Here is a 25,067-nt window from a genome sequence, read left to right on the forward strand (position 1 = left end):
TACTTTGTTAGTAAATAAATGAACTTGCTTCTTTTTCCAGGGTTCGTGCTACTCCTTGAAAACTCCTTGAAAACTCCTTGAATTAAATTTAGGTTTTCAAATGCACTTCGAAAGCTCTTGAATTTTACTATTCTAGTGAAACTCCTTAAAAATTCATTAAATTTCTGTTTTGATTGTTACTTGCAACAGGGTAAGAAATAAATCCGACCTTAGTAAATAGTTTCGCCCTGTAGGTAAGATAAGTTACGATGAGTGCTCTTGGACCGATTGCACTCATCATAAGTGCCAGCTATTGTAACGCACTTATGGTAACCTGTTTTGGAGAGATCAAATTTCGTTTGCACTGACTGTGAGTGCAAAGGCACATAACTAGGTTATGGTTAGTGCATTTCAGAACCATTTCCACTTACCATACGTGCTTTTTTAATAAAATTCGCTTGACTCCCTCATTAGCACAACTTTGGAATTAGAATAGTTAATTTAATACTTAGAAAATACAAACTTCGGATGACGGGATCCTATATTACTTTTATAATAGCGCATTTAACACATTTGAGATCGGTCCACGAGCAAAGTTTAACTCGGATAAACGAGCAAATACATTTTGGCAAATACATTTCAAATAAATGATCGTTCAACCTAGATTATTTGAGAAAACTTTGACGTCTTCTTTACCTGCGAAATAATAATGAGCAACTGTCAGTGAAAATCCGTAGTGTCAAAACAAATCCGTCAAGCGTAAAAACCGGGAATATAAGCATGTTCTACTTAAAGTACGGGCCATTAGCACATTCTGCGCAAAAAATCCCTTTAGATGCCACTTACGCATTTTCTGCTAAAAGCCTGTCAAAGACGCATAATTTGAGTAGAATTTGTATATCAGGTAATTTTAGACGTTAGAGATGACAAACATGAGAAGTGTTCTGGTAACCTTGATAACCCTGCTTTATAATAATAATCACTAGGCGGGAAAAAAACTAACTCAATGCGAAGGAAATTAACATAGTCTTCGAACGGGCGCAACCTGAGAATTTTCTATTTGCCTTTTAAAAGGCTTCTCCAAGTTATTAACGCTTCAAAAATACTCGTACGGTATCTAGTCCCTTACTTTACTTTCTTTAATAAGTATAAAAGCTACCGGCATTTCCGTGCGCCATTAGTATTTTATCTTGTTTCCTTATTTCCTCCTCCATCTCACGCAATGTCGAACTTTCACGCCATTTGGAGCAACAACAAAAATCAATTCAATCATAAGATTAAAACACCAGCATATTTTGTATCAATAATCTTTCCTTGCAAGAATTTTTTAGCAATAAAGCAAAAGCTAGCTGTAGGTGATCCATTGTCACGTAGTATATGGTTCTTGGCGCGATAGTGAGTTGCGGTGAAATTTGATCACGGACCGGATCATGTTAATTAGCTATGTATCGCTAACGCTAACGTGCAAATGTTTCATAATATATCGTCGTAATAGTACATATTTATTTGTGGTTAGTTTATTTTACGTCGACAACTGACTGAAAAGAAACTATACAGTAACTATGCTTTTAGCTAAATTAACGCTTTTGAAGACGGTCAACAACGATAATAATTTCAAAGCATTTTCTGCCGAAATGGCTGAGGAAAAAACCAGCAGAAACTGCTTTATTTGCAAATGCCATGAGGGCCAGAGATGGTTTCGACCTCTTTTTATAAACTATCAAGTATGGCTTGAGCGAGGACCAGCGAAGCGTACTTGCAATGAGACCATACAAAAATCAAACATATAAAGTCCTCTGAAACGGTTTGCCATTATATCTTTTGTTATTTACAAGTGCGTTTACAACTAGCCTTTAACTGTTTTTTTAATACTGGGACTTTCCATGTTGCTTTGTGATCCTAAAAGGAAAAGCAAAGAGAAGCAAAGCAAAGATACCAAAGATCATGCTGTCAGTCCTGACAGCCGCTTGACATTCCGCCTTAATGCTGTCAGTGGTGCTAATGTGATCGGTTTCCTGTTACCGTGTGTTGTAAACACAAAACTGATTTACGAGGAGTTCAGAGTTCACTGTTGTGGATTTTTCGATTAAGAATTGTTTCCTCAACACTAAAGCAGTTCGGTTACTTTCACGGGAAAATCTGGAATTAAGTCTTTCCGACGAAAGCTATTGATTTTTTGTCGCCAAAATGAGTGACTGATTTAAGGATGAAACCAAAAATGATGTTACCAAGTTATCAATTGGAGACGAATTCAAGCAATACCGTCAGTGCAACGTGAGAACGTGACCGCCGGTAAGTGCTGAAGACAAAGCAAAATATCTCACAAAGTCTAACAGAGAGTCACCGATCATAAGAATTTCTGACAATCATCAAATTTTTACTCTTATGATTGCTGCCGTGATAATAATGTCCTCCGAAAGTTAAATATCATAATCGTGCAAGTCTTATTTAATATCGTTATTTCCCAGGTAAACAAGACGTCAAAGTTTTCTTAAATGATCTATGTTGAACGATCATTCATTTGAAAATGTATTTGCCAAAATGTATTTGCTCGTTTATCCGAGTTAAACTTTGCTCGTGGACCGATCTCAAATGTGTTAAATGCGCTATTATAAAAGTAATATAGGATCCCGTCATCCGAAGTTGTGCTAATGAGGGAGTCAAGCGAATTTTATTAAAAAAGCACGTATGGTAAGTGGAAATGGTTCTGAAATGCACTAACCATAACCTAGTTATGTGCCTTTGCACTCACGGTCAGTGCAAGCGAAATTTGAACTCTCCAAAACAGGTTACCATAAGTGCGTTACAATAGCTGGCACTTATAATGAGTGCAATCGGTCCAAGAGCACTCATCGTAACTTATCTTACCTACAGGGCGAAACTATTTACTAAGGTCGGATTTATTTCTTACCCTGTTTTGCATGGTTCTGAAAGAGATCTAGTCATCATTTTTTTTTCCATTGTCATTGTCATTGTCATTGTCATTATCATTGCCATTGCCATTGCCTGTCATTGTCATTGTCAGTTATTGTCATTATCGTGTCATTGTCATTGCCATTGTCATTGATTTTTCATACTTGTATTAAATAGTATAACTCATTTATTTTCTAGAATTCAGTTGAGAATCTTAGCAAGAGCAGTGGAGATGCTTGATGTTGGTGGTCGTATTGTTTATTCAACATGTTCACTGAATCCAGTAGAAAATGAAGCAGTTATTGCACAGTTGCTCAAGAATAGTGACGGTTAGTAACCTGCAGATACCTAAAAGCACTAGTGACCTTAGGGTTTGCCAAATCTGAGATGGCAATGCCAACCATAAGGGTAAATAACTTCACTTTGGGGTTTCGTGCCTTCAAAGTCTGTCTTCCCTGTGGATGAAATGACTTTACTGACAATGTATTGAATGAAGTCTCCAATCAACAGAACCCAAAAATATATTGTTTACACTTCTTGTCTTCAGGTGCTGTAGAACTACTTGATGTTTCTAAAGAGCTGCCAGACCTCAAGAGATCTCCTGGACTCTATACATGGAAGGCAAGTAGTCCTAATGGCTTAGCAGTATTCAGGCCATATGTCATGGGTTCATGCTTCTCCTTAAACTCCTTGAATAAGCCTGAAGCAAGATGACGTTTTACCCCTGTCTCTAGACCATAATCCTTTTCACACTGCTTTTGTTCTTTAATTATGACTATTGTTACTGTATTCTCTAAGGAATCAAAAATTTTAATATGAAAGAATTTTAAAAACTATTATGGTACAGAGAGTAAAACCTCATCTCACTTCAGGCTCTTGAATTTTACGATTTTAGCGAAACTCCTTGAAAACTCAACTGCTTCGATCATCATTTGCATGGTTCTGAAATAGATCTAGTCAGAAAGATTGGAAAATCTGAAAGTCGGCCATGTGCAACCACCATGTAAAACCTTGGCATAGTTACCTGAACATAATTCTCCTTGAAAATTCGTTTTTGGGTCCTTGCATACTCCTTGAATAGTCCTTGAATTTTAAGTGATTACCTGTAAAACCTTGGCATAGTTACCTGAACATAATTCTCCTTGAAAATTCGTTTTTGGGTCCTTGCATACTCCTTGAATAGTCCTTGAATTTTAAGTGATTACCTCAGCATGAATGGGAGGAATTCACCCCAAGAACCCACATGTAGTTTATTTACTGCTGCATTCTTCACTCTTGATTCTCTTAAACAATGATGTGAAATCTAATTTATAACTTGCTTTGTGTGTCAATTTGTTATGTAGTTGATGATGAAGAGTGGAGAAGAGGTGACTAGTTGTGAGCCGGGAAGTGAAGCCTATAAAGGATGCTTCAGACAATCACACTTTCCTCCGTCAGAGGAAGAGGCCAAAGCAATGAACCTTGAAAGATGGTAGGCCTAATAAATAATCAATAAACTTCTTTTAGCTTGGCTGTAATATTTTCTCATTTCAGATAAATAATTAGATAATAATTTCATTACTTTTATAGCGCAAAATTCATTAAAAAATATGATCTAAATAAATGCACTTTACAATCTTTACAACCATTAAGAATCAAACTAGGAAACACAATAGAAATCATGACCACGAAGGAGGTTTGATATCTGATATGGATTCCTCTTCATTTGCATAAACTTTAACTTGGATTTTCTCTATCAAACTTGGTTCATTTCGTAAAGAATTCAGTACAGTATGAGAACATACATCATGAGTTTTTTAAGCTGTTCAATAAACTCGCAGATCATGTTTTATCTGGTCTAAAAACACTTGGCTACGCCTCGTGTTCTTAAATCCTGATAAAACGCTTCTGCTCTTTTATTAAACAGTACATCTAAAATCATGTAGTCCTATCTATTTGATTTTTATTTATTCATATTTATGTATTTATGTTATTACGTAGATGGTAACAAAATCAAAAGACATCTGTTACCGTTTCCTTTGGTATAATGTTTTCCCATTTCAGACCATGTGTCATTCCCTAGAGAATAAGATTCTTTGTGTGAGTTTAATTCAAATGTCTTTTCATGCACAACTGTTAAAAAGAGAAATTATACTCGAGAATAACACTTGGTCTGGAACTTGGACAAATATTTTCCCATTTCAGACCATGTGTCATTTTCTTAAGATTAAACTCGTTGCTTGAGATGTATCCATATTCATGTGTCTTCTCATGTGCAACAATTAAACAAAGAAATGATACTCTAGGGAATGGCACCAAAATGAAATTATTATTATTATTATTATTATTATTATTATTATTATCTCAAGTTTCTATTTGTGTCCTGGTTTTCGTAGTATCAGAGTTTACCCTCATCAGCAAGATACTGGAGGCTTCTTCATTGCCGTCCTGATAAAGAAGAAGAATGCTCCATGGGAAAATGTAAACAGATGCAATAACAATCCAAAATGGTTGCCGTGGCAGACAGAAGGAGAGGGCCAGGTGAGACTACAAGCATGTGCATGTCATCCCTTTACTGATCTCTGGGCTGATCTAAGTCAGGGCATGGCTAACTCAAAGATTGAACCCTGAAACAACCTCTGGGCTGATCTAAGTCAGGGCATGTCTAACTCACAGACAGAACCCTGAAACAACCTCTGGGCTGATCTAAGTCAGGGCATGTCTAACTCACAGACAGAACCCTGAAACAACCTCTGGGCTGATCTAAGTCAGGGCATGGCTAACTCACAGATAGAACCTTGAAACAACCTCTGGGCTGATCTAAGTCAGGGCATGGCTAACTCACAGATGGAACCCTGAAAACACCCTCTGGACTGATCTAAGTCAGGGCGTGGCTAACTCACAGATACACTGATTCTATGAATCAAACTAGAGACCCTTGCAGTGAGAGGGGGGTGCACTGCTTACCTCTATAGTGAAAGTCTGTTAATGAAAAAAAATTTTCAGCCTAGAAATAAGCAGGGAGGCAGTGAGCCAGACTCTGGTCAAGAAGAATCAGAAGTGAAACCACAGACAGAAGATGCTGTTGATGATGACAATAATATTGTAGGTGACTTATCAGAAGATGTGGATGAAGTACAAGGATTAGAAAATGATGGCGATGATGCTGACGACAATGACACAACTGAGCAAAGTGCCAACAATGCTGGTGCTGTACAAGAAAACCAAGATTTGGACAATGAAGGAAAGCCCATAAGGTATTAAGTGTTGATTTTATTCTTAAGACTTCGTGAGGATGTGAGACTTATATATATCTATAGGAGCAGGTGTAGCTCAGTTGGTTAGTGCGCGGCCTTCAGAGCTAGAGGTCCATAGTTCGATCCTCAGGAACTCCACGTCTGTTTCGACTTCTCTCTGTTCTGTGTAGCTTTAATTAGCTTTAAATACCCATAAAAAGGAGCACTGATAGTAAAAGGGGGTAGAGAGCTCACCTTCGAGCGCATTAAACATGAGCCCCTGGTTCGGGAGATTTGGGCAACCACTCCCCACATTATCGAAGGAAAACAAATTACCTTTACCTTTATCTATGGCAAGCCGAAGTCCCTATTAATGAAGCTCTGATAGCGCACACCTTACTGTATATCCGTAAAACAAAACAAAAGATGTATTGTCTAACTGCAGCTATTTTGCTGCTATTTTGTACAATATAGTCAGGGGATATGTGTGGAGCAAAGCATTGGGAACAAAAGCAAAAAATAATACCTTTACCTGTTTGTTTCATGCCTGAGTGACTGATTCTTAGCTGTTTTGGTGATTGGTAATTTGTTCCCTATTGTCTGAGGGAGAACGAGGGTGGCGTTGCCTCTCATCAATCCGACTTGAGCTCAAATCCCGCCGGGTTCAGTGTTGTATATGAGTAGAGTTGTTTGTTGGTTCTCTCCTGTGCTTCAAGGGTTTTCCGGGTACTCCGGTTTTCCTCCCTGCACAAAAACCAACTCCTAAATTCCAGTTCAATCACCGAATGAGGGCCACAGATTTGTTAGCCACTGGCTATTGAGTGTTACCCTCATGAAAAAAGGACGTTTAACCATGATTTGTCCCAGGATAACAGTTGTTAACAACCTATATTTTATCTTTTTTAAAATAAGTTTGAAGCCTCCAAGAAAGAAACAGAAAACAAACCCTGGTTTCAAAGAAGATCCTTTCATCTTACTGGACGACAATGATGAACAGTGGCAGGCAATCAAGTAAGAACCAGTCTAAAGTACTGATGAGTTGGGGGGAGAAGGGGGGAGGGGGACTTTGGCCCTTGTTTCTTTCCCCACAGCCCCTTAACCCCATCTCCTATCCCTTTTGAGCTGCTACGCAGACTATGGGTTTTCATAGCACCCAGTTTGTGAGACAGAGCATTAAGATTTTCTCGTTTTAAAAATGAAATGAATATGGGATAGACAGGGCAAAAAAACGGGTTCTACTTTCGACGTTTATGCGTTAATAAGCTTTATATTTCATAAACAGGCTCTTTTGGGGCTGATCAACAAAACACCAAAATTTGGGGAAATTTAAGGAATTCTTATTTGAGATATAACGCCCTGAAAATTTGGAGAGATGATATTTTGATCAGCACAAAAACTAACATTTTCGCTAATACCTCGAAGTAGAATTGCTCAAGGTTAGCAGAATTTTGTGAAAAGTTTAAAGCACAAGAGGCACGAATGAAACGCTAAATGTTTTTTAGCATGAATGAGAGAGAAAGAAAAAAATTGCGACAGTAGCAACCTTGTCGTTTTTCTGCTCTGTCTATGGGATAACATTTCAGCCAAGGTGGCCATATTGAACACTTCTTTGGCCATTCCAAGTGGTGATTTGGGAGTGAGCATGACATGATAACAGTAAGTTGATGATAATAACTATTTATCAATTGACACGGTTTTCTTTGTTATTCACAAGGCTCTATTTTTGTTATAACCCTCATTATAAATACGAGTTCAATATATAGTTATTAACCCGGTTAATAACTATATATAGACTTCGCATTTATAATGAGCAACATTTGATAGAAAACCTTCTCAATTGATAAATAAAATACTTAATTACCTCGAACATCGGCAATAAGCCTATACATCCCTCTGGCCTGCAGCCCTTTGGATGTATATGGCTTATTGCCTCCATTCTAGGTAATTAACTCTTACTTATGTGTATTGTTTATCAGGGAATATTTTGGAATAGAAGCGTCCTTCCCTTCAGATCAGCTGCTGGTTCGGTCGGTTGGAGGAAAAAAGAGAAATATCTACATTGTATCAAAACTGGTCAAGCAGGTTCTAGAATGTGCTAATGATAATCTGAAGGTGATAGTTCATTTAACTTATAAGACTTAATGTTTGTTATAGTTATCAATAAAACCCATAGCCATCTGGTTATGTGTTATAAGGTCAGCAGCTCATGACAACAAATTTTAATTTGCTAAGACAAAAATTGTGGCGTTTGATGGATTGTATTTTGAGAAGGCTGCAGTAGCTTTTGTAGTAATCTGAAACAACCTCTGGGCTGATCTAAGTCAGGGCATGGCTAACTCACAGATTGAACCCTGAAACAACCTCTGGGCTGATCTAAGTCAGGGCACGGCTAACTCACAGATCAAACCCTGAAACAACCTCTGGGCTGATCTAAGTCAGGGCACGGCTAACTCACAGATCAAACCCTGAAACAACCTCTGGGCTGATCTAAGTCAGGGCATGGCTAATTTAGCATGTTTGTGGAGGATAAAATAATATGTTTCTTTCTATATTAAGAGCAATTTATTTATAACTCTTTAGAAACAAGTGTTTCACTGTTATTTTAAACTATTCTTTTTCCACTTTCCCTCCAAGATAATAAATGTTGGTGTGAAGGCATTCAGTCGTTGCGACAGTGATGAACATGGCTGTGACTTCAGGATCATGCAAGAGGTAATCAATGATGGATTTACTGCAAGCTCAAAAATTAAAATACTTGTGCCATTCATAACTCCTAGTATACAGCTATTTTGAAAAAGCTTGGTGAAAGTTTTGGTAGCATGTTGCATACCAAGCATGAAATGCACTATGGACGGTCCCTTTTTCTAGCAAGGGTGGATCCAGGGGGAGGGGAGGAGCAAAGGGGGGCTGAAGCCCCCCTTCAGCAGGAAAAAAAAAAAAAAAACAAAACAAAACTGAAGAATTAGATGCTTTTTTTATTGTTTTCCGTTGTGTTCACGGAAAAAACTCAATTAGCCCCCCCTAAAATTTTGGCTGGATCCGCCCTTGTCTAGGATACTGTAGGACTGTGTTAAAAAACTATTAGAGGGACTCGTCATAAAGTAAAGGGGGGGATTGGGTATAAACAGGGGGTAACACAATAAAACTCTACATTACATCATTTGTGTTTTCTGTATGGAAACTTGGGGGAGGGGGGGAGGGGGGGTCATAGTTCAACCTTGTTACAGGCCAGCAAAAAAAGGGCTCCTTCAAAGCCAGTTTTTCTACCCAGCCCCTTACTTTATGACCAATAGAGGTTTTGCACCATCACACGATGGCAGCCATGTTAGATGACAGGAACAGTACAATCGTTCTACATGAGAAAGAATTCAATTCCCAAGAACAAAGGGATTTTATTGTTTTGCCGTCTAACCACAGGCAGTCCAAGCAGTATTATTGGCGTGGGCATGTGATGGTACACAACCTCAATCCCTAAATATTTGGTGAATAATGTGATCTTAAATGGGAAATTCAACAGGAAATAATGTCAATTAATTCGTTTGTTTCTTTCATTCTTGTAGGGTATTGATAGCATTTTCTCATACGTCACTAAGAGGCAAGTCTTCCTGACAGAGAAGGATGTTCTTATCCTCCTTGAACATGACAAACCATTCACTAATAAGTTTTCAGAGTCAACAAGAAGTCAACTGAGTAAAGTTTTAGGTAAGGTGTTGGTCGTTTTTTATCAACTGCTTTCTTGGTTGATTTCATTCATTTTTTCATTCATCCATCCATTCAGTCATTCATCCATATCACCCCTACCCATTCATTCCCTCTCTCTGTTCTCGCCCACTGTCACTATTTGACGTCATGTTCTTAAACATTTTCCCCTAGGTTTGGGTTGTGTGTTATTCATCTATGATCCTAAAGGGGAATACAGGTAGGCTTATATGTTTTCATTTATTTATTATTTTATTTAGCAAGCTTCTCCACCCTAGTCATTTCGTCTATGGTGCTTTTTAATTGTTTGCACTCTAATCCATGACTCATTTATGAAACACTAATTACTAAATAGTACAAAATAGCGCTAATCAAACAATAGAAAACAATGGAATTTGCATGAAATTGTGCTATTTAGTATTACTAAAGTTTCATGGTTACACCTACTTGCAAGAACGTTGTCATACGATATTAGAACATTAGTAATTTAGTGAGAAAGGAATACATTTTTTAATATAATTCCTATCCCACTAAATCACTAATGTTCTATTTTCGTATGACAACGCTCTTGCAAGTAGGAGTATATTGTTTGCACTCTATAAGATACCCTGTTAAGGTTAAATACCAACAAGCGACAGGCCCTCGAAACAGCAAAACTAGAGCCACAAACTAACGATGAACGACAGATTGCTTTAATGAATTACTGACACTGACGCCCTGTTATAATGAGTTAGGGGTAAATTCTGACAAGCAACTCAACATTGTGAAATTGTGACATTATGAAATTATTATTATTATTATTATTATTATTATTATTATTATTATTATTATTATTATATGTGTATGTAAATATAAGACCGATATTTATCTGCTCTCATTTTGGTCTTGAAATATATTTAGCAATTATTCTTTTAGTATTTGAAATAAAGTTTTAAATTATTATCAATATTATTATTATCAATAGATATATTTTTATTGTAGGATATATTTATTTTTGAAAAAAAATTATTACTATTATTATTATTATCATCATCATTAAAAAATTCAGATGGAGGACATGTGTACCCCCCTACCCTTCCCCCCCTAATAGGGCCTTGTAAGGGTAACTGACTTCAATGCTTCAAGATTTCTAATCTTATAATAGAGGCTTTGCACCGTCACATGATGGCCGGCATGACAGAAGGCACAACAATAGAGCATTCCTCCCTGGGAAACAGAATTCTTTCTCATGTAAATCAGACTAGACCAGATTCAATAATATTCCTGCCTCCTGTCATGGCTGCCATCACGTGATGGTGCAAAGCCTCTATTATGTACTAAAATGTGGATATCATTTCTAGTTCCCCTTCTGATACTTTGAACTGTGGATTTCATTTTTGTGGATGGAAAGCCAAGACCTCAACAAGAATGCTAGCCAGTAGAATGGATAAGACTCATTATAAAGTGCTCTGTGGAATTCCACCAGAAAAAGGTGAGAACCATGCCCATAATACAGCTTGGGCTACCTGTGGTTAGATGGCAGAACAATAAAATCCCCTTGCTCTTGGGAATTGAATTCTCTCTCATGTAAAACGTTTGTATTATTCCTTTCATCTAATATGGCTGCCGTCATGTGATGGTGCAAACTTATTTATGGAAGCCAAAACCTGTGTGATTGTGCGGGAGAACCTACATAGCACTCAGTTGATGTATTGTATTCAGAAATTCTATTGTATTCTATTGTTGTTCTATCTATTGTATTAGGCATGATTCATTGTATTTTTATGAACACATTACATCAACTGCTTGCTACGTAGGCTCTCCCGTGCTTGTGCTTGCGCTAAAGGTCACATAAAGGGGCTGTAAAAATCTAAGCACCATCTTCAGAAAGAGAAAGCAAAAATTCACAAAAATTTCAAGAGAGAAAACAACACATTTAAGTAAATTCTACTCACACATAGTATAATTGTAAAAAGCGTAATGCAAATCTGAAGTTGAATTGTGCTCTACTCTTGCAACATTGCACGCAACAAATTTCATCGTTTGAACAGAGCTGCAACATAGTGTGCAACACTTTGAAATTTGCCAATCAGCTTGCACCAAATCTATAACTGCTGACCAAATATCTTAACATATCAGGCTGACGCAAGCGATGTTGTGTGATTTTGTTGCAACGTGTGTGACCCCAATTCAAATTTGATGCGTGCAATGTTGCACTGTGTGTCCTCACCTTTAGTTGGTATGGAGGTGTTGATAGAGTATATATAGCAAGGTGAAGATCCAGGTGGTTAAGGGGTAGATACTATTCACCTCCCTTTAAACAGAGTCCGGGACTGTTAGTCAGTAAGGAGGTGTAGGATAAGGTTAGGTTAATGGTGTGCACCCTTCTCATAATGGCTGACAAGCACACAAAAACGAGGTCACCCAGTCATCTCGCAAGGCTGAGCAAGGCTGCTCATTCAGAATAAAGGTGGATAGCATGAATACAGGTCAAAACAAGAGTTAAATTTCTATACTTTTCTCTTATAAACTCATTTAATGTACTTTTATATCTTGTATTGTGAACTAATGACTGGGTGACCTTGTTTTCGTGCCCTTTTCAGCCATTATGAAGTAGTATAGGGAATGGGGGTTCCAGCGCAATCTCAACACGGGCAAGACCCGTGTCAAAAATCCACCTACGGAAACAACCCACTCCAAGTGTGGTTGGGGGCAACAGCGCAAATATGTTAGTCTATATATGGAGTGCGAAGATTGTAAGAGAACTTTTAAGAAAGAAGCGGATTTGAAAAAGCATTTGAAAATGAAGACGAAGTGTATGAGCAGTTATGATTGTGGATGTGGTAAGAAGTTTGAGACTAAGGTTAAATTGTTTTGGCATTGTCAGGACTGTGAGTACGACTACGACGACCTAAAAAGTGCTTGGTATTAGGTATAAAATATTTCCTATTATATAGATGGAATCCCAAAGCAACTTCAGCACGGTGACAATACCCGGTAACGGTGAGATTGACGTTAGACAGTTTTGGCGTCAGTCAGAAAGGAAGGTTAAAAGGACTCTCCGAAAAGGTATAGAAGAATTAGGAGCCCTGAAAGCGAGCATAATGGTAGAAGTAAGTTTGTCAAAAGACGAGGTAATGACGACAGCAATGTTGCGATCAAAGTCGTTAGTGATATTAGAATCCACGAATCTGGATAGGTCACTCAGTGAAGCCTTAGAAGCAATAATGGAGTCGCTGTCTAACTACACGAAAGAAGGATCGGGTTGGACAGTAGAGGAGGTTGAAGGAATAGAGATAAGTATAGCCAGGTACGTACCCATACGAGGGGGGAGTTACGTACCGCTACCAACGTGGGTAGAAAGGAAGAAGGCTATTGTAAACGTGAAGAATGAAGACAATCGATGCTTTATGTGGGCAATCAGGTCTGCACTGTATCCAGCAGAGAAGGATCCCTGTAGGACAAGTAAGTATCCCACAGATGATTTAGAGTGGGATGGTGTGGAATTTCCCATGCAGTTGATAGACATCCCCATATTTGAGGAAATAAACGATCTAGCAATTAACGTTTACGGAGTCAGAGAGCAGACGATAGTACCGTTAGTTCTGTCAAAAAGTAAAGGAGAGCGCGTACATTTATTCTACCACGGCGGACACTACTCATGGGTTAAACACATTAGCAGACTATTCTACAGACATACTAAGCACAAAGGCAAAAAGTACTTCTGCGACTGCTGCTTGCTGTCATTTACATCCTTAAATACCCTAAAGAAACACGATGAGATCTGCCGCGGAGTCGAAGAAGTGGCGCAACGGATCCAGATACCCACCAACAAAGAGCTTTCATACGCAGACCATAAAAAGCAGATGCAAGTGCCTTACGTGATATATGCAGACTTCGAAGCGTTGATAACTAAGGAAGAGCAGAAACGTGGTGCCACGAATAAGGTAGGATTACACGAGATCTGCTCCTTTGGTTACATAGTAGTCAAATCAGACGGTAAAGCAAGCCCTCCTGTGATTTACCGAGGTAAGAACGCAGCTAATGAGTTTCTAGAAGCATTGCGAGAAGAGGAGGGGGAGATTAGAGAACAATTAAGACGTCCAAAGAAGATGGAATTTACCAAAGAGAACCAGGAGGCTTTTACCAAGGCAAAGAAATGCCACATTTGTCAACATACGCTTCTCCAGTTTGGAAGACGAGCCAAGAAAGCGTGGGATGAAGATGGAAAGTATCTAGGAGAAGCTCATTTTAAATGCGGGAAGTATGCTAAGAAAGGTGAGAAGCCGGGAAAGCCCTCCACGCACTGCATTCATTGTCATAAAGCATTCGTTGAGGATTTCTATGTGGATAAGGTTAGGGATCACTGCCACATCACTGGTAAATACAGAGGAGCGGCTCATTGGAAATGCAATATAAACTTCAAAGTAAATCCAGATATGGAGATTCCGGTGTTCTTTCACAACCTCCGCGGTTACGACTCCCATTTGCTACTACAAGGAACAGACGGCTCCGACGTCAAATGCATACCCAACAACAAAGAGCGCTACATGTCCGTAACTGTGGGTAAACTAAAGTTCTTAGATTCGCAGCAGTTTATGGCGGACTCCTTAGCAAACTTGGTTAAATACAACACGGAGTTCCCCATTTCCAGCCAATACGGCGCGGAAAGGAAAGGAGTGTACCCATACGAATACATGGATTCCTGGGATCGATTCAAAGAGTCCCTACCACCCAAAGATCGCTTCTACAGCACCCTAAACGAGTCCGGTATAAAGGATGAGGAGTACCAACATGCGTTAGACGTGTGGGAAAAGTACTCCTGTGAGAACATGGGGGACTACCACGACATCTACCTAAGGTCTGACGTAGTGCTGCTTGCAGATGTTTTCCAAAGCTTCAGAAAGATGGCTATGGAATATTACGGATTGGATCCCGCTAATTTCTACACGGCTCCTGGGCTCAGCTGGAGTGCTTTGTTAAAGAAGACAAATGCGCAGTTGGATCTCCTAACGGAGTACGACATGTATCGGTTTATGGAAGACGGTATTCGTGGCGGCGTATGCGGGCCCAGCCGACGTTACGCCCGCGCAAACAACCCCTTAGTAGAGCACGACCCAGAGAAACCAACCACATACATTTACTACCTGGATGCGAATAACCTTTATGGTTGGGCAATGTCACAGTACCTACCTGTGAGAGACTTCGAATGGGATCCAGTGAAGCCGATAGACTTCTACATGCAGGTAGGAAAGGAGGAAGACAAGGGTTACGTTTTAGAAGTGGATCTGGAGTACCCAGAGCACCTGCACGACGAACACAATGAGTTCCCCTTAGCACCAGAAGCGATAGAGATACCATTTAAGCAGCTAAGTCCGCTGCAAAAGCAAATGTGCCCTGGTTACAAACCGTACAGGAAACTAACTATGAACCTGATGGATAAGAAGAAGTATGTGGTACATTACCGCAACCTGCAGTTCTACGTGCGACACGGAATGCGCGTAGAGAAGATCCACAGAGTCCTAAAATTCACGCAGGAACCCTGGATGCGCCCCTACATTGACTTTAACACGCAAAAGCGTACCGCAGCGAAAAATGACTTCGAGAAAAACCTCTTCAAACTGATGAACAACAGCGTGTTCGGAAAGACAATGGAGAACATCCGCAAGCGCGTAAGCGTAAAAATAGTCAGCACCAAAGAGGAAGCAGAAGCATACGTGTCACAGCCAGGCTTCGTTAGATACGTAGAAATGCTGAACTTCTACGTGATTCACATGAAAAAGGCAAACCTCTTACTAAACAAGCCCGTTTACACAGGCTTTACGGTGCTGGATCTATCGAAGCTGCTTATGTACGAGTTCTACTACGATAAGCTTAAGCCAAAGTACGGAGACCGCTGTCGCCTCCTGTACACAGACACCGACTCCCTAATTCTAGAAGTGCAAACGGAAGACGTTTACAAAGACTGCCTCCCCGACATAGACGAGTACGACACCAGCGGTTACCCGAAGGAGCACTTCCTTTACTCTGCGAAGAATAAGAAGGTAATTGGGAAGATGAAAGACGAAATGTTAGGAAAACCCATAGTAGAGTACGTGGGTCTGAAACCAAAGATGTACAGCGTGCTAAAGTTAGACGGCGTAGAAAAGAAAGCTAAAGGCGTAAAAAAGTACGTGGTTAAGAAGGACATTACGCACGAGTCCTACCTCAACGTATTACGAACACGCAAGGAACAGCGGCATAAGATGAACAGCCTGCGCAGCTACGGACATCAAATACACAACGTTACACAGGAGAAGGTGTCACTGTCTGCATTTGACGGTAAGAGGTGGATGTGTGATGACGGAGTGCATACGATAGCATTCGGACATCACACGATAAGCAGTTCTTCTTTGACGAACCCACGCGTGGGACCATCATGAAGATAATACAAGATGGGCTGACCCTTCTTAGCTATCGCACTTCGGATCTGGTAAGTTTCCAAAGACCAATTAGGATCCGTAGCTCTTTTGGATCCTCCTTCTAATTCACCCGGCTCATAGAGATATCGAACCGTGACATTACCTAATTTCTTTTCATGGGGGAAGACCGCCCTCGAACTTCTGATGAAGGACTTGTGCTCCACGTGTTTCTTTTTTATGGCATCCTTGGGTTTCATTCCCGTAGCCCTGGCCGCCTCGTTGTTCAAAGCCGCGACGACCTGGGGGAGCCTCTGAGTCCATTCCCTGTTGCGTTTGGAGGGATCTTCCAGCTCTTTCCAATACTGGTACCCAAAGAGACGCTCGGCCAAGGTCTTATTGAATCTTTCGACAATGCTCTGACCCCTGTGGTACTCAGCTTCGGCTCTCCTAATCTTAGTGCTGTGGTCTTTCAGGGTCTTGGTAACCACGCCCATAAACTCCGTCCCCGCATCCACTTGCAGCAGCTTAGGCCATTTCAAGACGCGCTTATAAACCCTACCTAGGGCTTCTGCGACTTCCCCAGAATCCTTGCTGGTTATAGGTTCGGCGTCCTTATATCTGCTTGCGATATCAACTACGGTCAAAGCGTACCTATAGGTCTTCTTTCTCACCTTATCGTGCGGCAAGAAAAGCAAATCCGCCTGATGAACTTCATTGGGGGTATTTACGGTAAAGCTGGGCCTGGGAATGTACTTGGGCACGGGAAGATAAACCTGCCAGAGGGTTTGTTTTTTCAACCAGTTCTTAGCCGTTTCGTCTGATACCCTGGCCGCGGTCGCGAGTTTCTTGATAGCTGACGCTCCTCTCCAATAGCCTTCCGGCCCATAGTAAATCCTTTTGAGTTTGTCCTCTACGCGGCCCATTATATGAATTCCAAAACAAGATTGATCTTACGTCCGTTAAAATCCACCGTCTTTCCGTCCACTTTAATGGTGATGTTTATGCTTTCTACCAAATTAGACAAGTCATAGCTCAAAGAAATGGGAGTGTATTCTACTGGGTCAAATGGATTACCTTGGGGCAGAAACTTGGACATAAGAGAAGACTTTTCTCCATTGTTGTAACTATGGACCAAGTCGCAATAGACTTCGTAAGAGGATGCGACTTTCCATTTCACATCATATGTATTGCCGCTATTTATTGTGGTACTAGTAAGGCCCAGGAGTTCTACCAATGAACTGTCCTTTAAATTAGCGCTCCCATTATTTTTCTTAAATGTCATTTCATGGGGTAATCCTGTGGTAAGAGTATATCCATGCTTTGCTAGCTCCTTAGCCAGTGTTATGGGGGTGTAATGGGAATCTGGTATTTTTGGTTTGGTGCCGGAAGTTCCGATGACAAAGCCATTAATTAAATTATACCAAGAATTGTACAAAGAGCAACTAACCAACCGAACCTTACAGGCTTTGATGGGAGGATTCAAATACGTGGTAAAGTCATTCTTGTCGCCTTCCAAAAAGACGATCATTATATTAGATACGCCAAAGCCACGCCTCCGGCCAGCCCTGCGACTCCTACAAAGACCAATTCATTGTCTTTTTGTTTCTTAGAAGGCTGGTAGTAATTCTTGAACTGAGGCTTTTTCATTCTAAAGTCGGGGTGTGCTTGCGCATAAAGTTTGAAGGCGTAGTCTGTGTTTTCGAAGTTCTTGTCTGCCTGCATTTTGTCTTGGTAGTTCTTATCCAACCAATCCCTGTAAGCTTGTCTTTTTTCATTCCAAGCTGCAACGTCCCTTTGATATTTCTCCAGCGCTAAGTCGTGTCTCTTTCTTTCGGCGGCACCGCTTTTGTCGCCTCTAACTAATCTATCCAAATATTGACCACCATAATTAGCCCCTGTAAATGCTAAAGCTGCAATGACTCCACCTGCGACTAAGCTAACCATTATACATTAGGTAGGTACTTTTCCTTCCGTAGGTAATCCTTTACCATGATAGCCCCGCCTACGGCAGCGGTCATCTTAGCAAAGTTAGCGAAGCTCTTGCTTGGGTCTTCAGTAAAGTCTTCTTTGAGCACTTTCTTACCTACCCAACCAATACCCGCAACGATGGAAGTAATGATAGCTGCCTCTTCAACAGTTTTCAACAACGCGGTCGACATTATATTACAAAGCGAGAAGGAAAATCTAGGTCGCCGCGGGTGATAAATCTACTCCATTTCAGGGATCTTACTTTTTCTAACAGCCGGTTCCACAGGTGCGTGATACGTTGGTGGTTCTACCTTTTTCGTTGCCCGCCATTGTAAGTAAAGGCTGCCTGCTGCTATAGCGACTCCTAACGCGCCAATGACGTATCCCGGATTAATGAAGGATTCCTCTTCCTCCACCTTTTCTTCTTTTTTGGCTTTGTTCTTCCTGTTCATCTCCGCGAGCTTCTTTCCGGCAGCGACTCTGCCTGGAGATTTAGCCTTGGTGATTCGTTGCTCCTCTACTTGAGGGGTTTCCTCCGCCTTCGATTCAGCTTCACTCATTTATATCTAAGGACTTGAAGGAATTGATAAGTACTTAACTAGGTACTTGAGGCGACCTGGGTAATTCCCGCGAATGACTTGACTAAGTACTTGATAAGTCACTTGCAGGTACTTGACTAGGTACCTCAGCAAGTGCCGCCTGGAAGACCTTTTCGACTTCTCTGTCCTTCTTGAAGTCCTTCCAAGATGTTCCGAAGGAACCTAGTACCTCCTTCAAGTCGACATGCTGAGCTACGTGCAAAGCCGCAGAGGCGACTGCCATTAACTTACCGCACTTCAAAGACAACCACCCACAGGTTATCTTAAGTTCTTGGGCGATGACATAGTCATCTCTTATGTCCTTCTGTAGTTGCTCCACGTCGTCTATGGGCAGTGCAAGTCCAAGCAATTTAGTGGCAAGTCGGATGGCGGAATCTGCTACGGCGTCCGTGGTCTTACTTGCAAGGGCGGCCTCGTACCTCTTATGGAACTTCTTAACTTCATCTTCTGACAACTTATTAACCTGCTCATGGGTAAGTTCCTTGCCTATCATTTCTTTGCACTTCCCAGAAGACACAAGGATGTTAAGTTGTTCCTTAAGGTTACTTTCGTCTAACTGCGTGGGGACTTCATCTAAGAGCTGCTCAATGTCCATATATGTTAATGGAATACGGAAACCTCAAAGAGAAGATCATTTTGGAATGTTGGTGCGTTTTTAAATGCCGCATGTATTCATGCAACTGTTCCTTGGATATCTCGCCGCCGTAGTCGCTTAAGATGGTTTCCAGGTCAGACTTGCTCGGAGTATAAAATACGACAAGCGATCCTATGTTTTCCCTGAAGGGCTTAGAGACGCTGGTAAGCTGCTGGGAAAGCAACCAAACGCTAATATTGTCGTGTCTACCGCTAAAGGCGAGCTTCACCAACTCCGAAGTGCGTCTTTTTACATCGTCCCCGCAGGCGATGTCATCCAGTATAAGGAGGGTTTGCGTATCCTTAGGGAATTGTTTGTGCCAGAACTTCAAATGGCTGGATAACTCGTTAGGGTCTAAAATATCTACGAAGAAGTCGTCGTCTTTCACTCCTATGCCTTCCCAGGTGCGGTTATTCACGTAGGTGGGACAAAGCAGCACTATGTAGTCAAAGCGGTATCTAAAGGGTCCTAATAGCTGCTCCACGATGAACTGGGTCTTTCCGCAGCCGGTGGGTCCTACTATCAGAGCGTTACAAGGTATGTGATTCGGGTTCATTTATATCTAATGAACCCCATTTATATATAGATGGAACCAGTGGAAGCAGTAAGAAGGATTGCCGCCGACGCAAAAGATAAAAGAGACACCATAGAAATGCAAAGGGAAGAGATAGACCGGTTAAAAGAGCGCGTACAGGAATTGTACGATGAAATGTGTGGTCTGAAGCGTGCAGAACGGTTTGGCGCGCTTTTGACAATGGCGGGCTGGGCTAAGGAGTCCATTAAGGACTTCATTCGATATCCCCCATAGATATATGGACTGCATTACGTGCGAACTACCTGCTGACTGCATCATCGTTACCCCTCCGACGCCTTGTAAAAAATACACCTGCCGTCACTGTAATAAGGTATTCTCTGAAGAAGACTTCGTTGGACATTGGTGTCCCGCGGATACTAAAGCACAAAGGACTTTAGACGACGCTCGAGAAGAGTAAGAGGTCGCAAAGAAGATCTTACTAAGCCCCGGCAAGGGGAATTAGCATAGGTCTTTCTTTTTTATTGTTATTTTGTTAAATGCTGCAAAGAGGTCTCAAGTAAGGACCTATTTTTTATTGTTATTTTGTTAAATCATCGTAATCGAAGAATGGTTAACATGATTATCTTTTTGCTGGTTTCAACGATGAGAAAGAATGATACCTCATCTTTTAATGGGGGCTTAACAAAATAACAAGAAATAATAGACCCTATCCTAAAACCCTCTTACGGGGCTTAACAAAATAACAAGAAATAATAGACCCTATCCTAAAACCCTCTTACAGGGTTTAACAATTTAACAATAAAAAATAAGGTATATATAATGAAGTGCGTGCAATGTGATAGAGCTTTTAGTAGCAAGCAGCGACTGCAATACCATCTTTCCAAGAAAGTCTGTCAGAAGACCATCAGCACTGTTTGCGGTGACTGCGGTAAGGAACTGTCCACAGTACAGGCCCTACGATATCACCGCGAGCATAGAGTCTGCCTTAAAGGTCATTGCCGCCGATGCGATGAACCCCTCTTCGAAGAAAACTGGCATAAGTACCGCTGCCGTCGCTATGACCTCACAGATGTGGTCTGCGAGACCCACGGCGATTTAGCAGAGCGATGTTGCCCCCTTGAAACCGGCCGGGTGCTCACGCGACGTAAGAAGGAGATCGACGAAGACTTCGTATGCTTCGACGACTATGAGGGTGTAAGGTGGGAGAATAGGGAACACTGGGATGGCATCTGCGACCGATGTGGCTGTATACGTAGCGGCCAACATATTTGGTGCTGCCTTTACGATGGCCCTAAGCCCTTAGATCATTATCTGTTGGTAAGAAAAGAGTGGAATCTACTTAAGGTATAATGTTACCTTACATCGCAGCGTTCCTAGGAGGCGTGACTATTACCTTATCAGCGTATGAAATGGCGGAAAAAATGAGGGCAGACACAGCAGATGACTACTTATCCGCCCATGAAGAGGATTAGTCGCACAACGGATTATCCTCCGCTCGACGTTCGATGTCAAACTTCCATCGGCCGTTTACCTTACCATGACTGCGTAGGTGTGTATATTCTTCACCCTGCAGTATGTATCTCACACAGTCAGGCGCCCAAAGGCTGTATTCCTGACCGTCGCGTTCTAAGACCAACCTCAAACGGTCGATGTCTTCGAATGCGACGTAGTTTTTTATTCGGTATGAAACGCCTTGCAGCAGATCTCGCCAGTATGTTTGTTTAAGAATCATTATACCTATGAAATATTTTAAGGTGCGTGCTTAAAGTGTCTTGACCTTTGAATGCCTTAATGCACCAAGGGCAAGGAATGCGAATACCGGCAACATATTCGTCTATTTCCCTGCAAAGTAGATCATAATCATTGCTTACGATGGTTAAATATCCATTTTCTTCATATCGTTCCAACATTACCCTTTGTTTCTCGGACAATACGCCGGTGCCTTTGGGTGTCTTCAATTCTATGCATAATCCATTGTATTTATTATGGTTGTTAAGGATCAGCAGATCGGGTTGGCCTGCCTGGTAGCCTTTCCGCCAGCTTTTAATGCGCTTACTTGCGGTGTCCTGCAGTTCTCCAAGACCTGGAACTATGATTACGTGCGAGTAGAACCTACGCACCCTGTGTACGGTTCTATCGTGTATGTCTGCCTCCGTTTCTATCTTAAATGCCATTGGATTTGAACCATTGAATCGCTTCTCCATATCGTATTTACCTGTCTTCCTTAGCGTGGGTAGAACGTCACCCAACACCCATTTCCTGAACTTTTTTGCTTCAGCCTTTTCAGATCCGAATATCAATTCGTAAAGACCTTCCTCCGTCAAATACACGGCATTGGGTTGTGCGTTAAGGGTGTCACGCTGAGTTACACCCTTTAAAGACTTCAAAGTTACCCTGTTTTCCTCTGATACGTGATCAGACGCCGCTTTTCTGGAATTTACGTAACCCAACGCCGCCGCCACCTCCTTCGCTTTGAAGTAAAGTTTATCGCCTTGCACTATGCATTGCAGTTTGGTTTCGTTGTTTTCGAATACGCGAAGCATATTATACCTAAGGAATATTTTTTTATCCTTTCGCTTGGCTCAAGGAACGCGAATCAATACGCAACGCTTTTTAGCTGATTCATTTCTACACTCAGTTGCGCGTCTGAGACTACGAAGATATATGCGTTGATCTTAGTAGCGTCGCTGGCGTCTTTGGTGCGCTTGATCTCCAACGTAATGCCGTCCTGGGTATTTACCAGCCGCAATCCCTGACCATGTAGGTCTTCGTCGTTCGTCGTGCGCATGTCGATCCACAGCGCATACTTATCCTTAAAGAATTCCTTTGGGCCAATTTGGTCGCCAAACTTACGCGCGACTTCCCGGTACATGTCCTCGGGCTTTATCCCTTGTGAGTAAACCTTATTAGGCACTCCGTTAATGCTAACGCCTACGTTAGTGATGTTAGGATTAAAGAACGCCTCAGAGTCACGCAATCCTGCCGTGTATGTCTTTGCGAACAGCAACATTATCCCTGTGAGGCTGCGCCTGGGAAGGTTAATGCTTTGGTTGATGACCTCTTCGACGTTATTTGTAAAGCTGAACGTCTTGTACATCACGACGTGATCGTAAAGGAAAGCCTTCCCGGAGCTGTATTCCATACCGGCGCTACGGGCTAAGTCTTCGCTGTATACCGTTTCATACTGCAGCTCTAAGTTAGTAACGGAGTATGGGTGGACGGCTGAGGAACTTACGTCCTTTCCCTGTAGGATGTTCGTAGTGTCTGCTAGGGTTACTTCGAACTGCAGCTCGCTTAGCTGCCTTGGGCAGTATGCACCGTGGTTCGTGATAACTTCGAAATCTAATGGAACGACATATTTAGTGCCATAAGCTGTCTTTATTTCGTCTTCTCCTGAGGCGCCAGAGGTTGCGCTTCTTACCTTGCGTATGGCATCACTGGCGATTCCCTGCTCTATCCTTTGCGCGCGGTCAAATGCAGTCAACCATAAGTCTTTGTACGTGGTATACAGATCGTACCTATTTAAGTCCAAGAGGGATTCCCCTGCGAACTTCACCCGCATCTTTGAGACAATGTTGCGGCCAAGGTCGTTGACAACGTGACGCGCGTCCGCAGTGCTTGGTTGTATTGCTAGGTCAAACCTTAGCGCCAGGGTGCCAGGAACTAAGACTAGGTTATCCGTTAGGCGGGGCACGCCTACGTACAGGGTTTCCCCTGGCTTAGCGCTGCTGGGGGTAAAGGTGACACGGTGAAAGGTGCGTTCTGCTTTCAGTCCGCCAACCTGCTTAGGTAATACGTTGGGGTTTAACTTTGAGCTTATCATATATAATGGAAGTAGAAGGAACGGATTTTTGACCCCACCACCGAAGAAGGTCAAGTCGACATTAACGACGAAGAATACGACGCATGGACTAAAGGCGCGGAAACCGACCCCCTAATCTACGACATGGCTCTAGAAAACACGTACGGCAGTAGGTGGAAAAGCTTCAAGGCAGCCTTGAATCGCATGTGGCACGAAAAGAACCCGGGTAAGTCTGCCCCCGAGTACATAGAACTTCGAAACATGGGTGAGCAGGGAGCAACCGCGCGGGAAACCGTAGAGTGGGCAACGCAAGAGCTAACGCAGCGCTATTCCCACTTCGAGGCCGACGACGTAAGGCTCACAGAACGCGGAAACAAAGTCCTCATAAGCGTCCAAGACATGAGATATCCCGACAAAAACCGCTGGACCAAACCACAAATCCTCTTCGACGAAAATGGCTCGGTCATGGTAACGTGGCAAGATTAAGAGGCTTTCAACTAGCTACCAGAAGTGCGTTAGAAAGGTTGGGAGCCCTGAATGAACGGGTCGCACTAGAAAAACACGCCAAGAAACTACCAAGAAACGTTGAAAAGAAAAGGAAGCAAAGTAGCGAAAAGACAAATACGGCAGCTAACCGATGCTCAAAAGAAAGAAATCAAGGGCAAGAACGAAGTCATACTGCAATTCAAGCGAGAAGCTGAAACGGCTTTAGACGAAAGAGACCAAGCCCGACACGCCTTCAATCTTGCTCTAAAAGACCTGGATATGAGCAAGGAAGAAGCTAAAAAACTTGCATATCACCATAACCGGCTCTTTAGAGGAACGGCGGCAGTTGGTTGCCGAAATGAAACACTAGGAAGAACAAATCCGGCAAAGAGATCAGGCCCTCGAAGACCTGGAGGGGCAAATAGGCGGCAAGCAGGAAATAATCAACGACCAAACCCGTCCCGAAGAGGAAAGGGAAGCAGCTCAAAGGAAGTGGAGGCCCTCGAGGTACGCCTTGCGGAATTACAGGCGCAAAAGGAAAACCTGGAAAGAGAATTGGGGCTTACCACCAAGGAAAAGGTAAAAAGAGCCCTTTTGAAGTATGGTATTCCGCTGGCATTTGCGGTTGCTATTTCGAGCGTAGTAGGAGTCATCCCCTTAACGCGCTTAAGGCTACAGGCCGCGGGCGTAAAGAAATAGGCAATGGACTAACGGACCTGGGAAAAAAGATGGCAGCCGTCTTCCTGGGCTGCTGGGTTCGGTTGTTTCCTTGGACACGTAGGGCCGGCGGACGGAGAATGGTTGAAGATTCGTGGCGTACAAACAACATTTGGATCTTGGTTGTCGCTATTGGGGTG

The 25,067-nt window shown here is 42.0% G+C and overlaps 1 protein-coding gene across 2 annotated transcripts in view; it reads left to right on the plus strand.

The window, feature by feature from the left end:
• Nucleotides 1–25,067, plus strand: part of LOC116297356 (RNA cytosine-C(5)-methyltransferase NSUN2) — a 70,730-nt gene that overhangs the window by 26,227 nt on the left and 19,436 nt on the right. For both annotated transcript variants that reach the window (XM_089033929.1, XM_089033930.1), the window contains exons 11-21: nucleotides 3,091–3,221; nucleotides 3,440–3,513; nucleotides 4,236–4,363; nucleotides 5,268–5,412; nucleotides 5,878–6,128; nucleotides 7,020–7,118; nucleotides 8,084–8,219; nucleotides 8,742–8,819; nucleotides 9,668–9,809; nucleotides 9,981–10,026; nucleotides 11,147–11,277. In XM_089033929.1, coding sequence (XP_088890055.1) covers nucleotides 3,091–3,221; nucleotides 3,440–3,513; nucleotides 4,236–4,363; nucleotides 5,268–5,412; nucleotides 5,878–6,128; nucleotides 7,020–7,118; nucleotides 8,084–8,219; nucleotides 8,742–8,819; nucleotides 9,668–9,809; nucleotides 9,981–10,026; nucleotides 11,147–11,277 — 1,361 coding nt within the window. The remainder of the gene's footprint in view (nucleotides 1–3,090; nucleotides 3,222–3,439; nucleotides 3,514–4,235; nucleotides 4,364–5,267; nucleotides 5,413–5,877; nucleotides 6,129–7,019; nucleotides 7,119–8,083; nucleotides 8,220–8,741; nucleotides 8,820–9,667; nucleotides 9,810–9,980; nucleotides 10,027–11,146; nucleotides 11,278–25,067) is intronic.

The sequence above is a fragment of the Actinia tenebrosa genome, unplaced genomic scaffold (assembly GCF_029948245.1).
Source record: "Actinia tenebrosa isolate PJP-AT-01 unplaced genomic scaffold, QUT_ActTen_1.0 PGA_scaffold2__45_contigs__length_23673736, whole genome shotgun sequence".
In the NCBI taxonomy this organism is placed as follows: Eukaryota; Metazoa; Cnidaria; class Anthozoa; order Actiniaria; family Actiniidae; genus Actinia; species Actinia tenebrosa.